At 47.9% G+C, this 18,055-nt stretch overlaps 6 protein-coding genes and 1 non-coding gene across 7 annotated transcripts; 2 read left to right on the forward strand and 5 right to left on the reverse strand.

The window, feature by feature from the left end:
* Positions 1 to 375: 375 nt before the first annotated feature.
* On the reverse strand, positions 376 to 1,222 carry VTN77DRAFT_3250 (uncharacterized protein; the record flags this gene model as incomplete). Its single annotated transcript, XM_069419179.1, has 3 exons — positions 376 to 700; positions 757 to 974; positions 1,034 to 1,222. The coding sequence occupies 3 exons, from the start codon at positions 1,220 to 1,222 to the stop codon at positions 376 to 378; spliced, it is 732 nt and encodes a 243-aa protein (XP_069278780.1).
* A 1,338-nt stretch (positions 1,223 to 2,560) lies between these two features.
* Positions 2,561 to 3,314, reverse strand: VTN77DRAFT_3251 (uncharacterized protein; the record flags this gene model as incomplete). The annotated part of the gene is made up of 2 exons (XM_069419180.1): positions 2,561 to 2,608; positions 2,709 to 3,314. The coding sequence occupies 2 exons, from the start codon at positions 3,312 to 3,314 to the stop codon at positions 2,561 to 2,563; spliced, it is 654 nt and encodes a 217-aa protein (XP_069278781.1).
* Positions 3,315 to 3,890: 576 nt separating this feature from the next.
* On the reverse strand, positions 3,891 to 4,545 carry VTN77DRAFT_3252 (uncharacterized protein; the record flags this gene model as incomplete). The annotated part of the gene is made up of 2 exons (XM_069419181.1): positions 3,891 to 4,398; positions 4,454 to 4,545. The coding sequence occupies 2 exons, from the start codon at positions 4,543 to 4,545 to the stop codon at positions 3,891 to 3,893; spliced, it is 600 nt and encodes a 199-aa protein (XP_069278782.1).
* A 1,070-nt stretch (positions 4,546 to 5,615) lies between these two features.
* Positions 5,616 to 6,541, reverse strand: VTN77DRAFT_3253 (uncharacterized protein; the record flags this gene model as incomplete). The annotated part of the gene is made up of 2 exons (XM_069419182.1): positions 5,616 to 6,215; positions 6,302 to 6,541. 2 exons carry the CDS (start codon positions 6,539 to 6,541, stop codon positions 5,616 to 5,618), a joined length of 840 nt encoding a protein of 279 aa, XP_069278783.1.
* A 965-nt stretch (positions 6,542 to 7,506) lies between these two features.
* VTN77DRAFT_t60 lies at positions 7,507 to 7,578 on the reverse strand. The gene has a single exon. It is a non-coding gene; the product is annotated as a tRNA-Glu (tRNA).
* Positions 7,579 to 7,926: 348 nt separating this feature from the next.
* On the forward strand, positions 7,927 to 9,433 carry VTN77DRAFT_3254 (uncharacterized protein; the record flags this gene model as incomplete). The annotated part of the gene is made up of 4 exons (XM_069419183.1): positions 7,927 to 8,448; positions 8,607 to 8,784; positions 8,843 to 8,864; positions 8,956 to 9,433. 4 exons carry the CDS (start codon positions 7,927 to 7,929, stop codon positions 9,431 to 9,433), a joined length of 1,200 nt encoding a protein of 399 aa, XP_069278784.1.
* A 2,584-nt stretch (positions 9,434 to 12,017) lies between these two features.
* Positions 12,018 to 13,486, forward strand: VTN77DRAFT_3255 (uncharacterized protein; the record flags this gene model as incomplete). Its single annotated transcript, XM_069419184.1, has 3 exons — positions 12,018 to 12,368; positions 12,423 to 12,655; positions 12,709 to 13,486. The coding sequence occupies 3 exons, from the start codon at positions 12,018 to 12,020 to the stop codon at positions 13,484 to 13,486; spliced, it is 1,362 nt and encodes a 453-aa protein (XP_069278785.1).
* Between the last annotated feature and the right edge of the window lie 4,569 nt (positions 13,487 to 18,055).

An 18,055-nucleotide genomic window follows, 5' to 3' on the forward strand; every position in this document is an offset into this window, starting at 1 on the left:
CAAGCGGGACAAGAAACTTCTCTTCCGAAATTGGGATAGCGGGCTATAGGGCAAAGCCCTAGCTACCATATCTGGCGTGCAGCAGGGACTCATCCATGATTTCACCTGAAGAAATCGCAAGACTTTCAGAGAGAACAAGACTAAATTTATTGAGTTTAGCTGTTATGGATATAGCTTACATAAAAGCCGTACATTGTCAACTCTTCTTTTCATTTCAATTTTGTAAAAGTCCAAGAGTGAACGGACCCGCCGATGTATTAGAATATAAAGCTAAAAGAAATATATGGTGGTATATATGGTGAAATTTGGGTGAATGGACGACTTTGGAAACCCAGACTGTTTCGGAAACAAGTGGACACGAATCTCTCCACCTCTTTACAGCGCGACAAATACGAAGCCAAAAACAGACAAAGCCATAAGGATTGCGGCATTGACAATCGGCTTCGCACCAGCATTGACAGTTGCAGGAGCCGATGTGGTGGAGGTTGACGAGCTAGTGCTAGAGGAACCGGAGCTGCTGCCTGAGGAGATACTGCCCGAAGAAGCGCTGCCTGAGGAAGCGCTGCTCGAGGAGCCGCTTGTTCCTGTTCCAGACGTGGAGTTGCTGCTGCCGCCGCTGCTGGTACTGGTGGTGCTGCTGCTTGATTGCTGCATAGCAAGGGCCTTGTAAGCAGCGAAGGTCTTGTTGCCAGATGTGGGTCTAAATGGCGAACAGTTAGCGAGTAGTAACTACGTCAAGCGCAAGATGAAACTTACGCGTTGATCGCCATAACCATTCCCTTCTGACAGTGTCCTGTTTGGCTACAGTGCACCCAAATTGGCTCCGTATTGTTCACCATCAACGTGAACACGGGGATCGTAGTGGCGGATGCGGAGACAGGCATGAATCCAGATTTAAATCCGGTCACATTCGGCTGGACAGTGTCGATCGGTGTGCAAGGGGACTCGAAGCTTGATTGCACGACGGAATGGTTCTATATATTGTCAGTCAGGTAGTCAAATTCGAGGATGCTCGAGATCAATCCTTGATTACCTTTGGCCAGAACTGGAACTGAACCATCTCCCCAGGATTCACTTGCAAGTTGTCGGGGGAGAATGTCAGAGATCCATTTTGGCCCACTTGAACGACATGGACCTTAACCATTCCCTGATCAGAAGTTTGCGCTGCCTGCACCGCGGCGGCGAGAAATAGAGAAGACGAAATAAGGCTGAACAACTGCATGGTGGTGTAGTCGAATATGAACGTAAAGAAAGTCGGGACTGTTCTACCAAAAGACTGACTGCAAGGAGCGACTAGCGCTCTGTTGGGAAGAAATAGAAATAAAAGATAGAAAATAAACAGAAGAATATGGTAAAAGAAGAGTTGACAAAGAAAAACAGCAAACTGAAGAACTGACGAAAACAGGACAAAGACTGGGGATTTTATGGCATAAAGAAAGAGAAAGCCGTCCCTTCACCTGGGGGATAGGAGGCTTGTCTTGGATTGGAAGTCCAGTCACAGGTCGACGGGATGGAAATTAAGACACCTAGGCGTCTATTACCCAAAGCGACGGGGAAAGACTGGAGAGCTTCCAATTCTGGGCATCAACTAGCCATGTAGGCGAACTAAGTGAACTGGATCGTCCATTTTCAGCAGCTTGGCGGCAATCGTGGCGGAGACTTTGTCTCGCATAACATTCTGTCAAACAGTCCGCGTCGCAGAACCATCTCGTCAGTTAGCCTAGCCACGTCCAAATTGAGAAAAGTGTCAAACCGAAAACTTTGCATTCGTCTCATCTAATAACCTTGATGGTATTGGAGTGAACTAAAATTCGATCAATTTGGGTATGCAGTTGTGGCTGCCATTCCAATTAGCACACTGGTGACTGTACACATCCAGCTAAAGGCCAGCTTCAGATCGTTGTAAAAGCGCCCTCGAAGGAGAGTGTATAGGGGTACAATGTATCCTATTAGTGATTGGACCCTATGTCAGTTCGTATCGGCCGTCAAGCCACAATTAATTTCACGCGCATCATCGACATGTCGTGAGGCAGTCATGACAAAAAAGGATGGTGAGGCAGGTTACCGTTTGACGTGTGTCGCATCCCTGTAACAGAACCGCCACCACTAATAGGCTTGGCCACCCCCGTAAAACACAGATACATCCATAGTTGGCTTTGAGATTAGAAAGCCATTTATTAGTACCTACTGCTTCTGGTCTGTATTTTTCTTTTTAAGTTTTTAGGTAACGAATCGCCGTATCAGGCTGTTCAAAATCCCGTGGTGCATCGTTGGAGTCGCTCCAAGTAGACTTGAACCAACTACCTCGCTGTGTCTTGCATCCAAAACCCGCAATATATGTCAATGCGATATAAGCATAGCATTTAATATGAACGGAGTGAGTTTGGAGACTTTTTTTCCACGGCATTCAAATTGGATTCCCATGCTCCCTTGCGCAAATCCAGGCCATTTTACTTGTATCTTCGAAAACCCCCCAACGCCGAAAACGCCAAAAGCCCTCTTCATCACTAAACGTATGTGCCAATGCCAATGTATATAGGAAGACCCGTATGTATTCGTTTCAGAAATCCAAAACCATCTGTGGCGCCAACTTCTCCAGATCCTCGACCTACAAGAGGAGAAAAATGCGTTAGCGGCCATTGATTTCCATTCATCAGAAGAGATCCAAACATGTCCCCTCAAAGACAAGAAAGATCCAACGAACATACCTCAAGAAAGCCATCCCCCACCGACCTCGAACCACCCCCCGTATCTGCATTGCCATCTCCCCCCGCCCTCTCGTATGCCGCTCTAGCCAAAGCCTCTCTTACAAAGATATCCACGTATTTCGCAACGACGGCATTCGCCTCCTTGGTGATTTTCGTCTTCTCGTTCTGAAAGTGGTGATGTAGCAGCTTGGTCAAGAGCTTCTGAGGGATGGCCGGTTCACCGGACTCGATATCGCGCGCATGGTCATTGGTAATGATTTCTGCGAGGATGTAGTCTGGTTCCTGGGAAGGAGACCGCTCTCGGTCTGAAGACGAGGAGTCTGAACCGGATTCCGAGCCAGACTGCGACCCGGGCTCCTCTTCCTCCGAGCCGGATGCAGAGGATACGGAGGGAGATCGGGCTTTCTGGCGAGAGGTTATTGACGTTCGAGGCTTTTTTGATGCTGAGGCCGAAGCTGTGGCTGTAGACTTTCTTGGGGCAGCTTTGGGCTTCGTGGTCTTCGGCGCGGATGTGGATGCTTCTGCAGTTGTTGATTCTTGCCGACGCGGCGGTTTGAAGGGAAGACGCCTGCGCTTCTGGACAGCGCTTTGGCGTTCAGGAGGCATGATTCTTGGACAGAATAGAATGTCGAACCGATAAAGGGCTATAAACACGGAATCTGTCTGTCATGTCCCTTGAGGTTCGGTGCTCGAACTGTCGAAGAAGCCTTCCCCACATGAAACACGCGATACGCGGAGATCGCGGGTCTAAGGACGCGAGATCAGGTGACCCTTTCCATTGTTGGAAACTTATCGACTGGTCAGTTTTCCATCCTTTCTCTTATATTTTACAGAAATAGATTTCCATTATACTTTTTGTTTCGGCTTCTTTTGGTTTTTTTGCCTAAAGAGGAAGTTGTGGGAATACCATGCCTATGTTGCTCGTGAGATCTGGGTTGAAATACATATAATTTCATACAGTGGTACCAGTCTTCCTCTACTGTCGCTCCCGACGAGTCCAGGGAGTTTCAACTATAAAGTCATGAGAAGCTTTCAATTACTAGACTGGATGTACAGATCGGATTGAAGCTGCTTGGTGCTTCAGTAGTCCCAAGTGTGACGACCGCCCAGCAACAAAATGAACAACCCCGACATCATCACATTTCTAATTCCAGTATGACCTCAGTCAGTTGCGTATGCAGTTTACTCCTCACCTGGAGGTCTCACAACGGTGACTTCCAAGCCCGCCTCCTCAAGCACCCTGCGTGTTTTCTCCCACTTCACACCAAACAGTCCGGAGTTGAATCGACATGACCACAGGTCTCCAGGGCGTCGGGTAGGGTCATCACCTGCCGTAGACTTCTTTCCATCGCCAGTAGTTGTAATAATAACGTCACTCTCCAATTCCTTCTTAAGCACCGCCAGCTGCGTCTTCATGTCCTCCACAGCCCGCCTGGTGTTTTCGAGGATGATTTCAGGCGAACTGGCATAGCGTCCGACATTTCGCGAGGTAAACAAACAGACGATCCAGTGTTTCTTTCCCGTAGAATTTGTGGTTTTGTCTTTCTCTGGAACCTCTTCTGTCCTAGATGCTACCTTCCGTGTTTTCGCTGGAGGTGACCGGAGGCTTGGGTCATCTTCCTGGGGCGGGATGATCAAGGCAGTGCCCAGGGGAAGTTGGACTCTTCGCTTTCTGACAGGAAAATCTGCGCTCTCATCTCCGAAGGAATACGTCACGTATGTTGGATGTAACAAAAGGTCCTCACAATGTGAACGGTAGATCTCGAAGGCTGCGGGATACTGTGAGGTTCAGAAGGGTGAGCTCTATACGGACGTTTTGCTTGACGTTCTCAGACATGTGACAAGCATTCAACAACTTCTTGGAGAAAAGAGAGCCAAAAATGAAAAAGAAAAAAAGAAAAAAGAAAAGAAAGAAAAGAAAAGAGGAGGGAAGAAACGGCGTAGAGATGAATCTCAACCGTCCCGCACCTTCCAGATTAGGGGGTCAATAGCTCACCCTATTCATAAAAGCTTTAGCAATCCCTTTTCCCCATGAACCAAAGCAATTACAGGCATCTGCATTGGAAAATCCGTTAGCATTTATCTGATTGTTTCGAGCAAGATTACTGTAGTTGTTGGGTGCTACTCCCTAAATAGAAAAGATATAGGAGAAGAAACGATAAGAATATCCTCACGAATCAAAACCGCCCCATCTGGCGCGTCGAACAAGTCACCCTCAATCTCGGTTATTTTGCCCTCGCTGCTAGGAGAGTCCATTTCTTGTCTTGAAATATTATTCTCAAAAGAGAAACAGAAACAGAAACTGCACGAGTAAAATATAAAAGAGGGAGGGAGAGAGAGCATACGCGCTTTGGTGTCTTTCCAAATAGTGTTCCGAACAAGGAGAAAAATAAAAACAACAGAACAATTCGTATGGAATAGGCTACAGCAATCGGGTCAGAGTACATACTTAACCGCTCTAAGTCAAGACTCATCTCGTATTGACGTCAAAGACTAATCTTTCGAACCAAGGGCATCACCTACCCCACCAACGGATATGAGCCAAACTTATGTCTTCGATATTGTATATGGTCGTACTCACTCATTGCTGGAGATAAATCTGTCGTCGCATGAAGCTTAGGAGCATTAAGAAATAAATCGGGAATGATCCATTCTGTAGGTAGGACCACAATGTCATTATGTGTTTCTCTCTACCTACATCAGTTCGTAGCTTGAAGAAGACATCCTATGCAACTTCAGCTTCTGGATTATGATCCATTCCCTCGTAATCGTAATAACTCCGGCGATAACGCCAAAAACACCGCGTCCCCTAAACTGCTGAACCAGGCACTCACGCCTAAACCACCTCACCATATGCGTCACCAAATACCATCTGCCACCTCCCCACTTGAGCACCACCGTCCAGATCTAGTGAGAGAAGAACTGTCTGATGCTTCTCGCCCCTTTAGTGATTTTGGATTCGGTTGATTTCTTGGCAGGCACCGTGGTCGCAACGGTCACAACGTTCTCAGTGGTAGCAACATTCTCAGTGGTAGTCGGAACCGAGGTCTCAGGCAAAGTTGGCATGATTGGGGGAGAGCTGTTGGACCGCTTAGACCGCAGCAGTTTCTTGCTCATGGAGCGCGAGAGGTTCTTGACGACACCGGGGTATTCCGACTTCGCAGCCTGTTCAAGATTCTCAATCGCCGCCTTCATGGTAGTTCCGCCACTTGCAAGATTCTCTTCCTCCATCGGCACGTATTTGATCACGCCATGTTTTTCAGGGATGGCCACGAGCTCTCGCATCTCGGCCTGGAGCACGGCAGCGTTGCGAGCGTTCATCAGCGGGGCGAAGGAGGAAGCCAGCCCTGAGATGGTGATCAAGTACGCCGGACCAGTACCGCCGCCAAAGCGAAGAAAACAATCGTGGTCCATGGTGATAAGAATGGCGCTTTCTGGACGCTGATAGATCTCCGCGAGACGGGCAGAGAGCATCGACAGAAGCCCGGGGATCTTGTCGGGTCTGATCTACATACACAGTGCAAAGATTAGCACACATTTGCTTAAGCAGACATGTTGCATGTACTCTCCAACAAAGAAGTCTGTCTACATACCATGATATTCATCCTGATCTCGACAAGTATCGCAGAATCCTGATTGACGCGTCTGCGAGGAGTGTTGTACGGCTCACGAAGGGCAAAAGCGTCTTCGAAATACTGGCTTCTTTTTTGATACAACTTCTGCTTGGCAGCATCGACAGGTTCTCCATGCAGGTATCCGAACACTGGATCCTCGGGACCGATCTCGCGGATGACATCGTCATCAGCCTGCTGCTTATCCTGAGAGGACGACATTTTCAGCAACAACAACAAACGCGTCTGATTTCCGTCTTCGTGGTCTGAGGTACACTCGATTTCTTCAACGGTTTGAACCCCAGGTCTGTATTCTGCTGTCGGACTGCGATCTTCTCACCGCCCGCTGCGCTCCCTTTCGAAACGTGGAGAGTGCACGGTAGTCGGCAGGTCAGACAGAGGCAGAGCTTGAAGGTTGCAACTTGTCAAGTTCTGGACAGGCGTGTCCATTGCCGGAGTGAATTATTTTGCGGCTGGGATCCGCGTAACCAGCCGTGCAGGATTATGCGCGCAAGGTTATGCGCATAAGGGTACGCTGTTCGTGGAGAGCTTGTCATTTCGTGAGCTGGATATCAAGCATCGCAAGAGTATACTTGTGAATTCTGTAGTACATCAGGGGGAAACATGCAGCTCTAAAGAGGTACTGCTGTTGAAGTTATCAAAATTGCCATGTGTTCAGGATTAATAAGAGCAGTATGAAAGATGAAAAGAACAGGGGAAAAAGGAGGGATAAAATAATGATATCTTTGGTGAAGATCCTCACAAAAATTTGTAGACAGCATGCAATGGAGAATGACAGTGATAATGAGAAGTTCCTACATGTTACATCTATACGTCATTATTCCCTAGGTTATATCAACTTCAGTCTTAGAATAGAAAAGGGAGAATAATAATATTATACCAAAGAGCATGCAATATTGGACAAATCTGGTTTATCAGCACTCAACCAGACAAGAGAGACAAGTTAAAATTGTTTAAGGACGCCAGCATATGTCTGGATTGCTTATGCCTTCTTCTAGTAGATGTATGTAGTATACAGCCTGACCAGCAAAATAAAAAAAATAAATAACCATAGAAGGGATAGAAAAAAAATGCCGTTAATAAAAAATTGTAGGAGGATAGAGGTTGAGATGAGTAAGCAGTTAATGATTACGTAAGCGGACAAAAAAGATTTTTTAATGATGTTTCTCCGGTAGGGGGAATCGAACCCCCGGCTGCTGTGTGAGAGACAGCGATGTTAGCCACTACACCATACCGGATTCGCTTCTGTCTGGAAGCGGCTACGAGCATCCTATATGCAACTCCAGTTAGAAGATCCTATGGCTAATCTCCTCGCAACTCGAATAATAGTTGTGTCTGTAGATAAGCTATCAGCCTTGGCGATACGTACCTAGGTATCATTCACCTATTACCAAATCCGCCTATCTTATCTTTGTCTGTAATGTTATCAAAGTAATTATTTATTTAGTCTTGCTTCAGTTCTCTGTATTCTCTGTAGTCAGTTGTTTTCCCTTTATCTTAATCTTCGTATACTCTCATTTTATTCATGAATATTCGAAGTAGACATTCAATAAACTCAATAGTGCAAATTATCCGCTTCATACAAGATGCACGGCCTATCTCTCTTTCTAATGTCTTTCCTGCTCACTTCAGGCTCCGTTGTCACCGCCCATGAAATCATCTTCCCTCCCGTTGTAGGCCGCATCGCAGGGCCCTATGCTGGCCAGGATCCGATCCAGCCACCACCGTCATCATTATCATCGTACGCTGCCCAAGATGGCAAGGACGACGTTCCGCTCGAAACAGATGCGATCGGAGGATTGACCTCCTTCGCACATCTCCCGTACGTCCCGTGTTTCTCTGCCCTGACAGACGATCAGATCGACCGCTACGATATCGCGATTCTGGGTGCCCCGTTTGACACGGCCACGTCGTATCGTCCTGGCGCACGATTCGGGCCTCATGGTATCCGTGACGGGTCGCGGCGAATCCGGGGCCCCCACTCGTGGAACGTATACACCGGCCAGAATCCCTTCTCGGAGTGGGCTAAGATCGTCGACTGTGGGGATGCGCCTCTGACGTTTGTTGATAATACTGTGGCCTTGAAGCAACTGGAAAAGGCACACAAGGTAAGACGTTTCCAACTACCTCGATATTTCACGTGCTGTCAGCAGAATATCATATTGTGTATCATGTTCATAGGGCTATTAGCTTTGAAGGAACATCATGTCGTCTTGCAGCATATGCTTGAACAGTTGGTAGATTCTGTCTGATGATTGCCGATTAGATTATCTCAGGACGTCAGGCAAGTAATGTGTCTGTTTCAAAAGTTCCTCGCATCTTGATGCTGGGTGGTGATCACACGACGACCCTTGCCGCACTTCGTTCTACCATCGATCATTGGGGGGTGGTTCATGTCATTCATTTTGACTCTCATATCGACACTTGGGATCCCAACAGACTTGGTGAGTATTCTTGACAGACCTGGCCCGTTCCATTAACTGATCAATGGGACATGGCCAGGTGGAGGAGTGTCACAATACGCGTAAGTAGTTTATATGTTGTCCATTCCTATCTCCCTGGTGACGAGTTTTCGAGAAGGTCATCAATGCAAGCTTTCTCTAATTACCTTTCAGTGCCGTGAATCATGGTACCTTTCTTCATATTGCGCATGAAGAAGGCCTCATCTCGAATCACAGCTCAATCCACGTTGGCATTCGCGCACCGTTGTCGTCGCGTCGTTACGACCTCACAAACGACGCGCGGTGCGGTTTCGAAATTGTAACAGCGCGAGATATCGACGATATTGGCGTCAAGGGTATTATCAAGCGAATCAAGGAACGGGTTGGCGATGGAAATGTCTATATCTCGGTTGATATCGATGTTTTGGACCCTGCCTTTGCGCCAGCGACAGGTACTGCTGAGCCTGGTGGCTGGACCACTCGCGAACTTCTGTCCATCATTGACGGCCTATCGGGCTTGAAGGTCATCGGTGCTGACGTGGTTGAGGTGGCTCCTGCGTACGACAATACCGGGGAGACGACTTGCATTGCTGCTGGGGAGGTGGCGAGGAGTTTGATCACACTGATGGTGGATGTTCCAGTCGTAGCCTAGAAGGATGTTGGACACGTGAGAGGAGGGGAGCGACAAGTCAAGCACCCATCACACGGATTTTGACTGGTGGAGCTGACCACGGTCACAAAAGATACACATAACAGCTGGCATGAAGGAGGTGAACAGTTATTCGGCTTGAAATCCTATATAAGACCTCGTGAAAACATCATAGATCCTGGGCATTCCTCCATGTTAGACTATCAGATCTTGAGCATCCATACCGGGGGCGCATGACATTTTGACAAGGCTCTTAAAATTGCAAATAGGCATAATAATGAGATATCCTGCGTATTCATGTCCATAGTATCACCGAGTGAAAGATCCTTAGATGATTCAAAACAGCTCAAATTTACAATAGAGAAATATGGTGATAGCCTTTATACGTGGAAATGAGCATTGGGCACAGAGGAGTATATAAAGAAGAGGGACAAAAGAGGGAGTGAGATCCTCAGATCTCCAGTACTGACAGATACCGTTAACCAGGAAAGGTAAGAATGAAGACAAGATGGCTGATAGAAGAACCTCCCTAGATTTTGTTGAATTGGACACCAGAAAAGAGTCAATTGTGCATTGCTCGAATTGAGTATATGAGCGCTCTTCTGGAGAGCCAGGAACTCCATGGGGTGATCAACTGATCAACCACTATGCGCAACCGGAAAGTTCCGGCAGTTTAGATAGATCCTGGATCAGCAGGCATTTTTGCTATATACTCCGTACAGTCTGGACGCATCTGTTATTGACTACCAGCTCATCAAAATGGCGACAATCGTACTGCATTTTCTGGACCATTGCTTCTTGCAAAACTCCGATAATCATGTGGTTGCTGAAACGCTAAGTCCGTGAAGTGCGCAAGGGTGTATCATATGAGTATATAGGATCAACCGGTCCATCACCTTGAAGCCATGTGGTGGACTGGATGAAGCGGCCAGTTTGGAGACGCAGTCAGATGAGTGTAAATGGATTCTTGTCCAATTGGCTGAATTTGCTATCTGTGAATTTTGTATTAACGCCCCTAGAAGTACTGTAGTACGGAGTATCCAAAAAGACGATCACGTTGTCCTGCAAACGCCGTCAATTGTAATACGAACCGATAGAAATTGGATATAATAATTCATGCTTCAGAATGCTGGTTAGCCGACCTGCAGACAGACCATAAGTATGTAATTTTGTTCTTCTGTTTTGAGTCTTCGATCCGAATCAACCGATAGATTTAGTGCCCTTCAGATTGTGATCTGGACAGGCTGACCGAAATTGGCCCAGCGTCAATCATAACGCTTTTTGTCCGAGGGACCCGTGACTAAGCAGATCCTGCTGAAGTCTTTAAAAAGCTTGGTTGCGCCGTTGCGTCAGTTGGACTTGGAGACTTGACGGAGTACCGAGTACCGAGTAGCACTTGTCCTCGCCGCAGGGATATGGTGCTTACGTACTGCTCAGGGGCTTGGACGCATTGCAGACGGACCGCAGAGCGCATTTTCCGGTACCTTAGTCTAAATTGAACCGGGGACGGCGGATGGTGCAAGCTTTCGCATAAGTGCTTATTGTTATGAATCACATCCGATCTCCGGTTCAACTTCTATGAAGTATGAATTCGGACTTGGATTCAATCGAAGCAGTACAGAGTAACTGCGTTCCAGCGGAACGATTCCAGACCAGTACGGAGTATTCCGTACTCCGTAATATGAGCGACATCATCGGTTCATGCCCATGGACTGAGGAAATAAGATGTAGGAAGGCGATGGTGCGAGGCGACTATTGGCGACGACGGCTGATCCCAATAGCCCCACGTCGCCGAACCCCTGGCGCTAATCCGTCTCTGGTCGCTCCTTCCCTGCAAGCGCGGCGCCGGCAGATGCCAAGGTTGCCAAGATCGCACCTTCCCTCGTCATCCATCCAATCGCTGATGAACGGTTCCTTCCGTGTTAGGCAAGTACGAGCTAACGAGCTATCCATGTACCAAACAACGTTAGAACACCACAAGTCGCGCAGGAATCGCCTGGGGCAGGCACAAGATAGCTGCCTACTAGTGGGCTGCTGTAGGCATCCCCAAACTTCACTCCAGTAGCAAGGTGTTCGCTCGATGCTCCACCGGGCAGCAGGAGGCGTTGCTCGATATGGCAATCAGCCTGCTGCTTTTCGCTTGGCTGCTCTCTTTCTGGCTCGGGCGCAATGGCCGGCCCTGCGATGGCCGGTTCCCCGGACAGCCCTTTTTCTTGTCACGGCCACCCTCGCTGTTTCTTCTTCTCTGTCGTGGGATCCTGTTCTCTTGTCGTTCGTTTGGCTTACGTTCGGCCGTGGACCTTCCGCTCGTTTTTATCTCAATTCTGACCTCAGTCTTTCGTTTCTGTGAGGTTTATCCAGTCAGGATCCATTGGTCTTTGGAGGACCCCTGATCCCCTGAATTTCGGTGTGAAGGCGTCACTCGGGCACTGGGATTGAACTGAAAAAAAATCGTACGGTTTGTTGGTTGTGGGAGGCAACCGGCTTCCAGGGTTGTCTTACTTGTACGATTGTTCAATTCTGCAATCATTTTCGCTCCTCATACCGAAGATTCGATCTCTCTAGGCACACGACCTGCGCATCCACCATGAAGTCAAGAACGATTGTATCGCGCGCGGCGGCGCTGCTAGGACTCATTGCAATGGTTGAGGCTGCCGGTCATGGTCATGGCCATGGTCACGGCCACGGCCACCATCACCAGAGGCACCAGTCTGTGGCCGAAGTCAGTGCGCCCCTTGAAAAGAGGGGAGGGCAATGTCCGTTCCCAACCGATGCGGGATTAGTGGCTATTACTCCCGATCAGCAAAATGCTGGATGGGCGATGAGCCCGAATCAGCCTTGTCTCCCGGGCAATTACTGCCCGTATGCATGCCCACCTGGGCAGTTAGCCATGCAGTGGGACCCGGAAGCCACTTCATATTCGTATCCAGAATCCATGGTATAAGCAGTCCTGTGTTATGGGTGAAATATAACGTTTCTAACTGGTAGACAGCACGGTGGCCTTTATTGTGACGAGAACGGAAACATCCAGAAGCCATTCCCCGATAAGCCGTACTGTCAGGATGGAACGGGTACCGTGGTGGCTGTTAACAAATGCGGTGGCCCCGTCTCTTTCTGCCAGACTGTCCTTCCCGGCAACGAGGCCATGTTGATTCCCACCCTTGTCGAAAGCACGCAGACTCTTGCGGTCCCGGATCCAAGCTACTGGTGTTCGACTTCTGCTCAGTGAGTGGAATCTCTGCGTATGACTTTGTGAGCCTATGCTAAGTAGCATTCAGCTTCTATATCAACCCTCCCGGTGTCGGCACTGAACTCGCTTGTGCGTGGGGTACATCTGCAAACCCTTATGGCAACTGGGCTCCTTATGTGGCTGGTGCGAATACCGATGGCTCAGGAAACACTTTTGTGAAACTCGGCTGGAACCCCATCTATCTGCAACCTTCGTCGCCATTCAACAATCAAGCCCCTAGTTGGGGTGTGGAGATTGTTTGTGAAGGCGACGGCTGCAATGGTCTTCCGTGCAAGATCGATCCCTCTGTCCACCAAGTCAACGAGATGGATGGAAGCAACACTGACGGGGCCGGTGGCGCCTCGTTTTGCGTGGTGACGGTTCCTTCGGGTGGCAAGGCCAATATCGTTGTTTTTGAAGGGTCCGGCAGCAGCTCTTCCTCGACCACGTCTGCTCCCGCAAGTTCTAGCACCAGTTCCTCTAGTTCGTCTACATCGACGACCAGCTCCACTAGAACGAGCCACACGTCGACTTCAACGACCTCCACTCACAGCTCTAGCTCCAGCTCGACCATCACATCCAGCTTTACTACACTGGTCAGTTCTCAAGTGACGCCATCATGGAGCAGCTCATTTGCCAGCTACAGCTACGCACCTCACGTCTTCGTTGAGGGTCCATCCTCAGTAGCGGCCGTGCCTACGCAAACCGCGGCCGTGACTTCCCCGGCCACTTCCCAGACCCCGCAGCACGGCGCTGCTTCTCTCACTGCTGTCTCCAAGCTGAGCCTGGCTCTTGGTTTTGTGGCTGGCGTCCTGTTGAACTTCTAGTTGGGTAATCTGGAAGTTCTTGAAACTCACTTGACTGAAGAACCCTCTGCCTGATTTACCCAAGCCTCTAATCACCTGCTCCGACCAACATCATCTCTAATCCCTGTATATATATAGCCCTCAAGTCTTCCGTTTGTCAGGATCTCCTTATGATGAGATTCACGTACGCATTCTGCCTTTTTCTCCTGACGACTTATCAATTTTATCTTCGATCATTGTTGGAATTTATACTTCGACTTCTTGATGTCTTACTTTATTTTGTTTTTTGATCTCTTACGACCTGATACCCTTTATATCTTCGACTTTTTGGATCGGGTTTTTGTCTTGAACTATTCGGGCAAGGTGTTCCTTCATCAGTGACTGGACGACTTCGGGCGTGCAGGTACTTCGCAAGTTTGGCGTGTTTGCGGATGATGATTGTACAATATTTGACCCATTTTAATGTTTGATATCTGTACTGTTTATATTATATTATATTATATACTCCGCCTACGGATCCTGGCAAACGGAAGATGCATTTGATCGAGAGGGCTTTGGCAAGAAAGATGAATGGATCTGGCGAAAGAGGCAGAGAGCAAAAAAAGGACACAAAAGCGCACTGTTTGGACAACTTGCGATACCGCTTCATTTCCTTTGATTTTTTTGGGCTGGTTCCATTCCGTCCTATCCTGGATAGATGAACCTGGCTGTCCTTCGCAGCACAGCACGAGTCCGTGCTGCTGTCTATTTATCTCTTTGCCTTCTATGTAGATAATATATCTATTTATTGGATAATAATTAATGCAGGTCATGCTGGTATATATGCGTGAACATTATCTTTTCAATTGTAGATCAAGAACAAACTCCAGAGAGCCAAGCATGATCGACGGACGGGGTCGATCATTAATTAAATCTTAAGAACTCAGCTGCTGACTGTCAGCATGTCACAGCGGAGTAATATCCGATCCGTCCGTCCGTCTGGTAGATCATAGAGCAGTGGATGTTAACAGGAAATGTCAAAGTCCACTGGATTTCAGGACAACAGAATTAGGTAGAATCGTAGATAGGTAGTTAGGTAGGTAGGTTGACAGATAGATGCACATCAAGCAATGCAATGCAGAAAGAAGATCATGCATATTACTCACTTCCTTTCCTTTCCAGAGCAGAAAGTCAGTCAGACTCAATATCAATCATTTATTTTTTTAATTTATTTATTCTACTCCGTTTTTTATTCCATTTTTCAAAACCTGCACAGAATTACTATCACAGATTCTTCGGCAGCGGGAGGAACAACAAACAGATCATGCTTCATGTCAAAGATCGAGGCTTTCTTTCTTGTGGGGTTATACTTATGGCATGTACCGGTTCTGGTGATCGACTCGGGGCGATTTGGTGCAACCCTAACCGAGTTAAATTGACCCACCACAAGGGTATATATATAGACTGTCATTTGTCGCAAGGGATTAACCATAAAAATTAAATAATAATGGCTCGTCACTCGGGTCGAGTCGCACTTTAGATACTAGGTCAGCCATTGGCCATAGACTGCACTGCCCAGTTTTGTTCATATCACCGCATGAGAAGCCATGCGAAGGACGATAAGCATGCGCCTTTCTTGAACGGATCTGATGAAAGAAGTCTTATTAGCTGGTCCTTCCTCGAAGGTACAGCGATTGGTATTTGAATTTTGTGTCCAGCAAGTGGAGAAAAAAAATAAACTGCAAGAATGACGTGACTGGCGATCTGAGCAGGGTGTGCGACTCACGGTTATATCAAGCCGTTGCCTTGCTTAACTAAGCCATTCCCTGTACAAAAAGAAGATCAGTTTTCCTGTTCTTGCGGAAGACTAGTACATGTATCTGTGAGAGCAGGACAGGATTAGCCAGAGATGGCTGACACTATCGAGTATGAGATAGTGGCTAGGGAGTCTATATTCCGCGTCGATGGGGAATTGGTGATGGCTCAACCTGGATATGGAGGATATGGATAAAGCAAGGTCTGGCTGCCTGTCTGCACTTCGTCTTCTGTGAACAGTTAGCTAACGAGGACATATTGACGCGGAGCAGCAGAGGAGATGTCTGAGTCCCTGATCAACATTTGAAGGCTGGAGGCTCTTTTGATGGATTGGTTCCATGGTGACCTCTCCTCGAGGATAGCCATCCTTCTATGGATTATGAAGATCAATGTAAGGTGACTTCCTTCGAACGCTGTGTGTGTACGTGAGAGAGAAACAGGGAGAGAGGGAGAGAGAGAGAGGGATCAACTGCAACGCCTGAAGTTGTGGGTCAGATGAAAGCAATGAAGAAATAAGAAGGGCGTCGAATGATTCTCAACCGCGAAAGTTTTCGTGGGGTATCAAACGTGGATGGAGACGAATCCAGCTCACGTGTGAGAGACGCGTTGGGATGGGGGGAGCGACTGAGTGAGTCAGCTGAGAAAAAAGAAAAGGTCTGGTCTGGTCTGGTCTGCCGCGAGTCGAACCGGAGACCTTGGGCGAGGTTATATGCCAGTATAAAGACCCAGCAGCCTTCCAAGGGCTTGTTGGTCTAGCGGCATGGATGTCCGTCTACCTACTAAGGTACCTAGTAGGTACGTCTCCCGGCCATCTCGCGCCCTGGCCTTTGGAAGAGGCTTGGCTAGGGGTCAGGACAAACCAGAGGGGGACACTGGAAGGCGCCACTCAGTCAAGTTGCTTTTTTTTTTCTTTCCCAGTCGATCGAATCGATTATCCTTTTTGCTTGAATCAGTAAATTTGACGCTTTTTCTTCACCTGAAGGTACAGAGAATGGCGTCCAACACGGCCATACAGACCGTCGATCTACCTTTATACGCTAGTTTGCACCCTGAGCGAGTTCTCAGCCGAACGATCCCATCGATTCTGCTCTAGAGTATGAAGCACAATAATTCCAGGATACCTATACAGCATACAGATCAATATCTATAGACAGAAATGGGGCTACGAGGCCAGACAATCCATGAAGCCGTGTTTCTGCTCCTGCTCCTTCGTAAAACGGCAAAGTTGGGCAATTATTGCAATTGACAGTCTGAAGGATTCTGATCTGCTGAATACCGTAGAAATGAAGTCTTTCTGTATACTTGAATTGTTCCTGTTCGTATGTAGTACTCCAGTTTTCGTTGACTTGTGGTTATACGATGTCCGTATTCAAGGCCGTTTGGGATTGGTGGAGTTGGGACGTATCTGGTAAAGTCATTTTTTTTTAATTCGATATTGGGTCTACAGCTAGAAAGGATCTAATATTAGGTACGTACAAGTACTACCCCGGTAGGTACATGACAACCAAGAACTGATCACAAAAAAAGGTCGCGATTCTCTGTGGTGGTGTTATTTCGTAGTTCGTCCCTGGCTGACGACCCCGTTCCAGGCAGACAAGGTTGTTACCTAGGTAGGTAGCCTAGGCTTTTACCTATTAAGTTACTACTATCTAAAGGGGCTCAAGGCCCATAAATAGATATAAGAGCTAGGTTATAAAAAGGCCTCTAGCTTGCTACTATTCTTCTTTTACTAGGTAATCTACCCTCTTATTCCTAAATATATCCTTATAAGTAGGAATCTGGTTAAGCGTTACCTTACTATATAGGTAACTAAGGAGCGTACTAATTAGCCTTATACATTATCTAGGGGCATTATATAGATTATAAAGGGTCTTTAAAGTACCCTAACTATAGTAAAGAATAAAGATATGAAGCTATTTATAGCTAAGGTATAAATTATCAGCTACCGCCTACCACCGCCAATTTACCAATTGTTCGAGGATCTCATCGTTACTGCCAGAATGGTCCCAGTAGTGATGCGATCTTTTCGGCGTCGATCTGGGATTTCAACATGGTCAATCACCAGGTAGCATAATTGTGCTAGCTGAATTCGTCGTACTTGACTGATAATGCGGGGAGAGCTTGCTTACTGATCCAGGCAGATAAGATAACGGACCCGCTCTGACCCAGCCGCCGTCACCATCACCAACCGCACCAAAAGGACATCAAGTCCACTGCAACACCAATCCTCAGCCAGACGTTAAACATTCCTGCCTTCAGAGATGCCACCCTCACCACAGACCGTAAGTAGTCGAGACTGCAGATATCTACTCTTGTTATGTTCAACATTACTCTTGTTATGTTCAACATCCTACCGGACAAGTTCCATTGTTCCACCCCTCCTACCCCGCGCGTCGTTCATAGGATGATCACTTCCAGCATAAAGGAAACCTACTGACAGTGGCGATCTACAGACCAGACTCCAGTCCACCCTCCGGCTGTTAATTCCGCGCCTGCGACTGCTCCAGAAGAAAGAGACGGCTGCATCCGTAGCCCAGCGCCGGGAGCTGGCGCAGCTGCTAGATAATGGCCGGGAAGCCTCTGCCCGCATCCGCGTGGAGAACGTGATCGCCAACGACATCGCGGTCGAGGTGATGGAGATTATAGAACTGTACTGCGAGCTTCTCCTTGCGCGCGCGACGGTCTTGGACCAGATCGCGTTCTCAGAGAAGGGTGCGCGCGGACGTAACAAGGCCAAAGACAGAGTCAAGGCTGAGAGTGGCGGGACGGAGAGTCGCGGTCTGGGGCTGGGGGTAT

Source organism: Rasamsonia byssochlamydoides (genome assembly GCF_041956645.1).
Source record: "Rasamsonia byssochlamydoides strain NRRL 3658 unplaced genomic scaffold VTN77scaffold_22, whole genome shotgun sequence".
NCBI lineage: Eukaryota > Fungi > Ascomycota > Eurotiomycetes > Eurotiales > Trichocomaceae > Rasamsonia > Rasamsonia byssochlamydoides.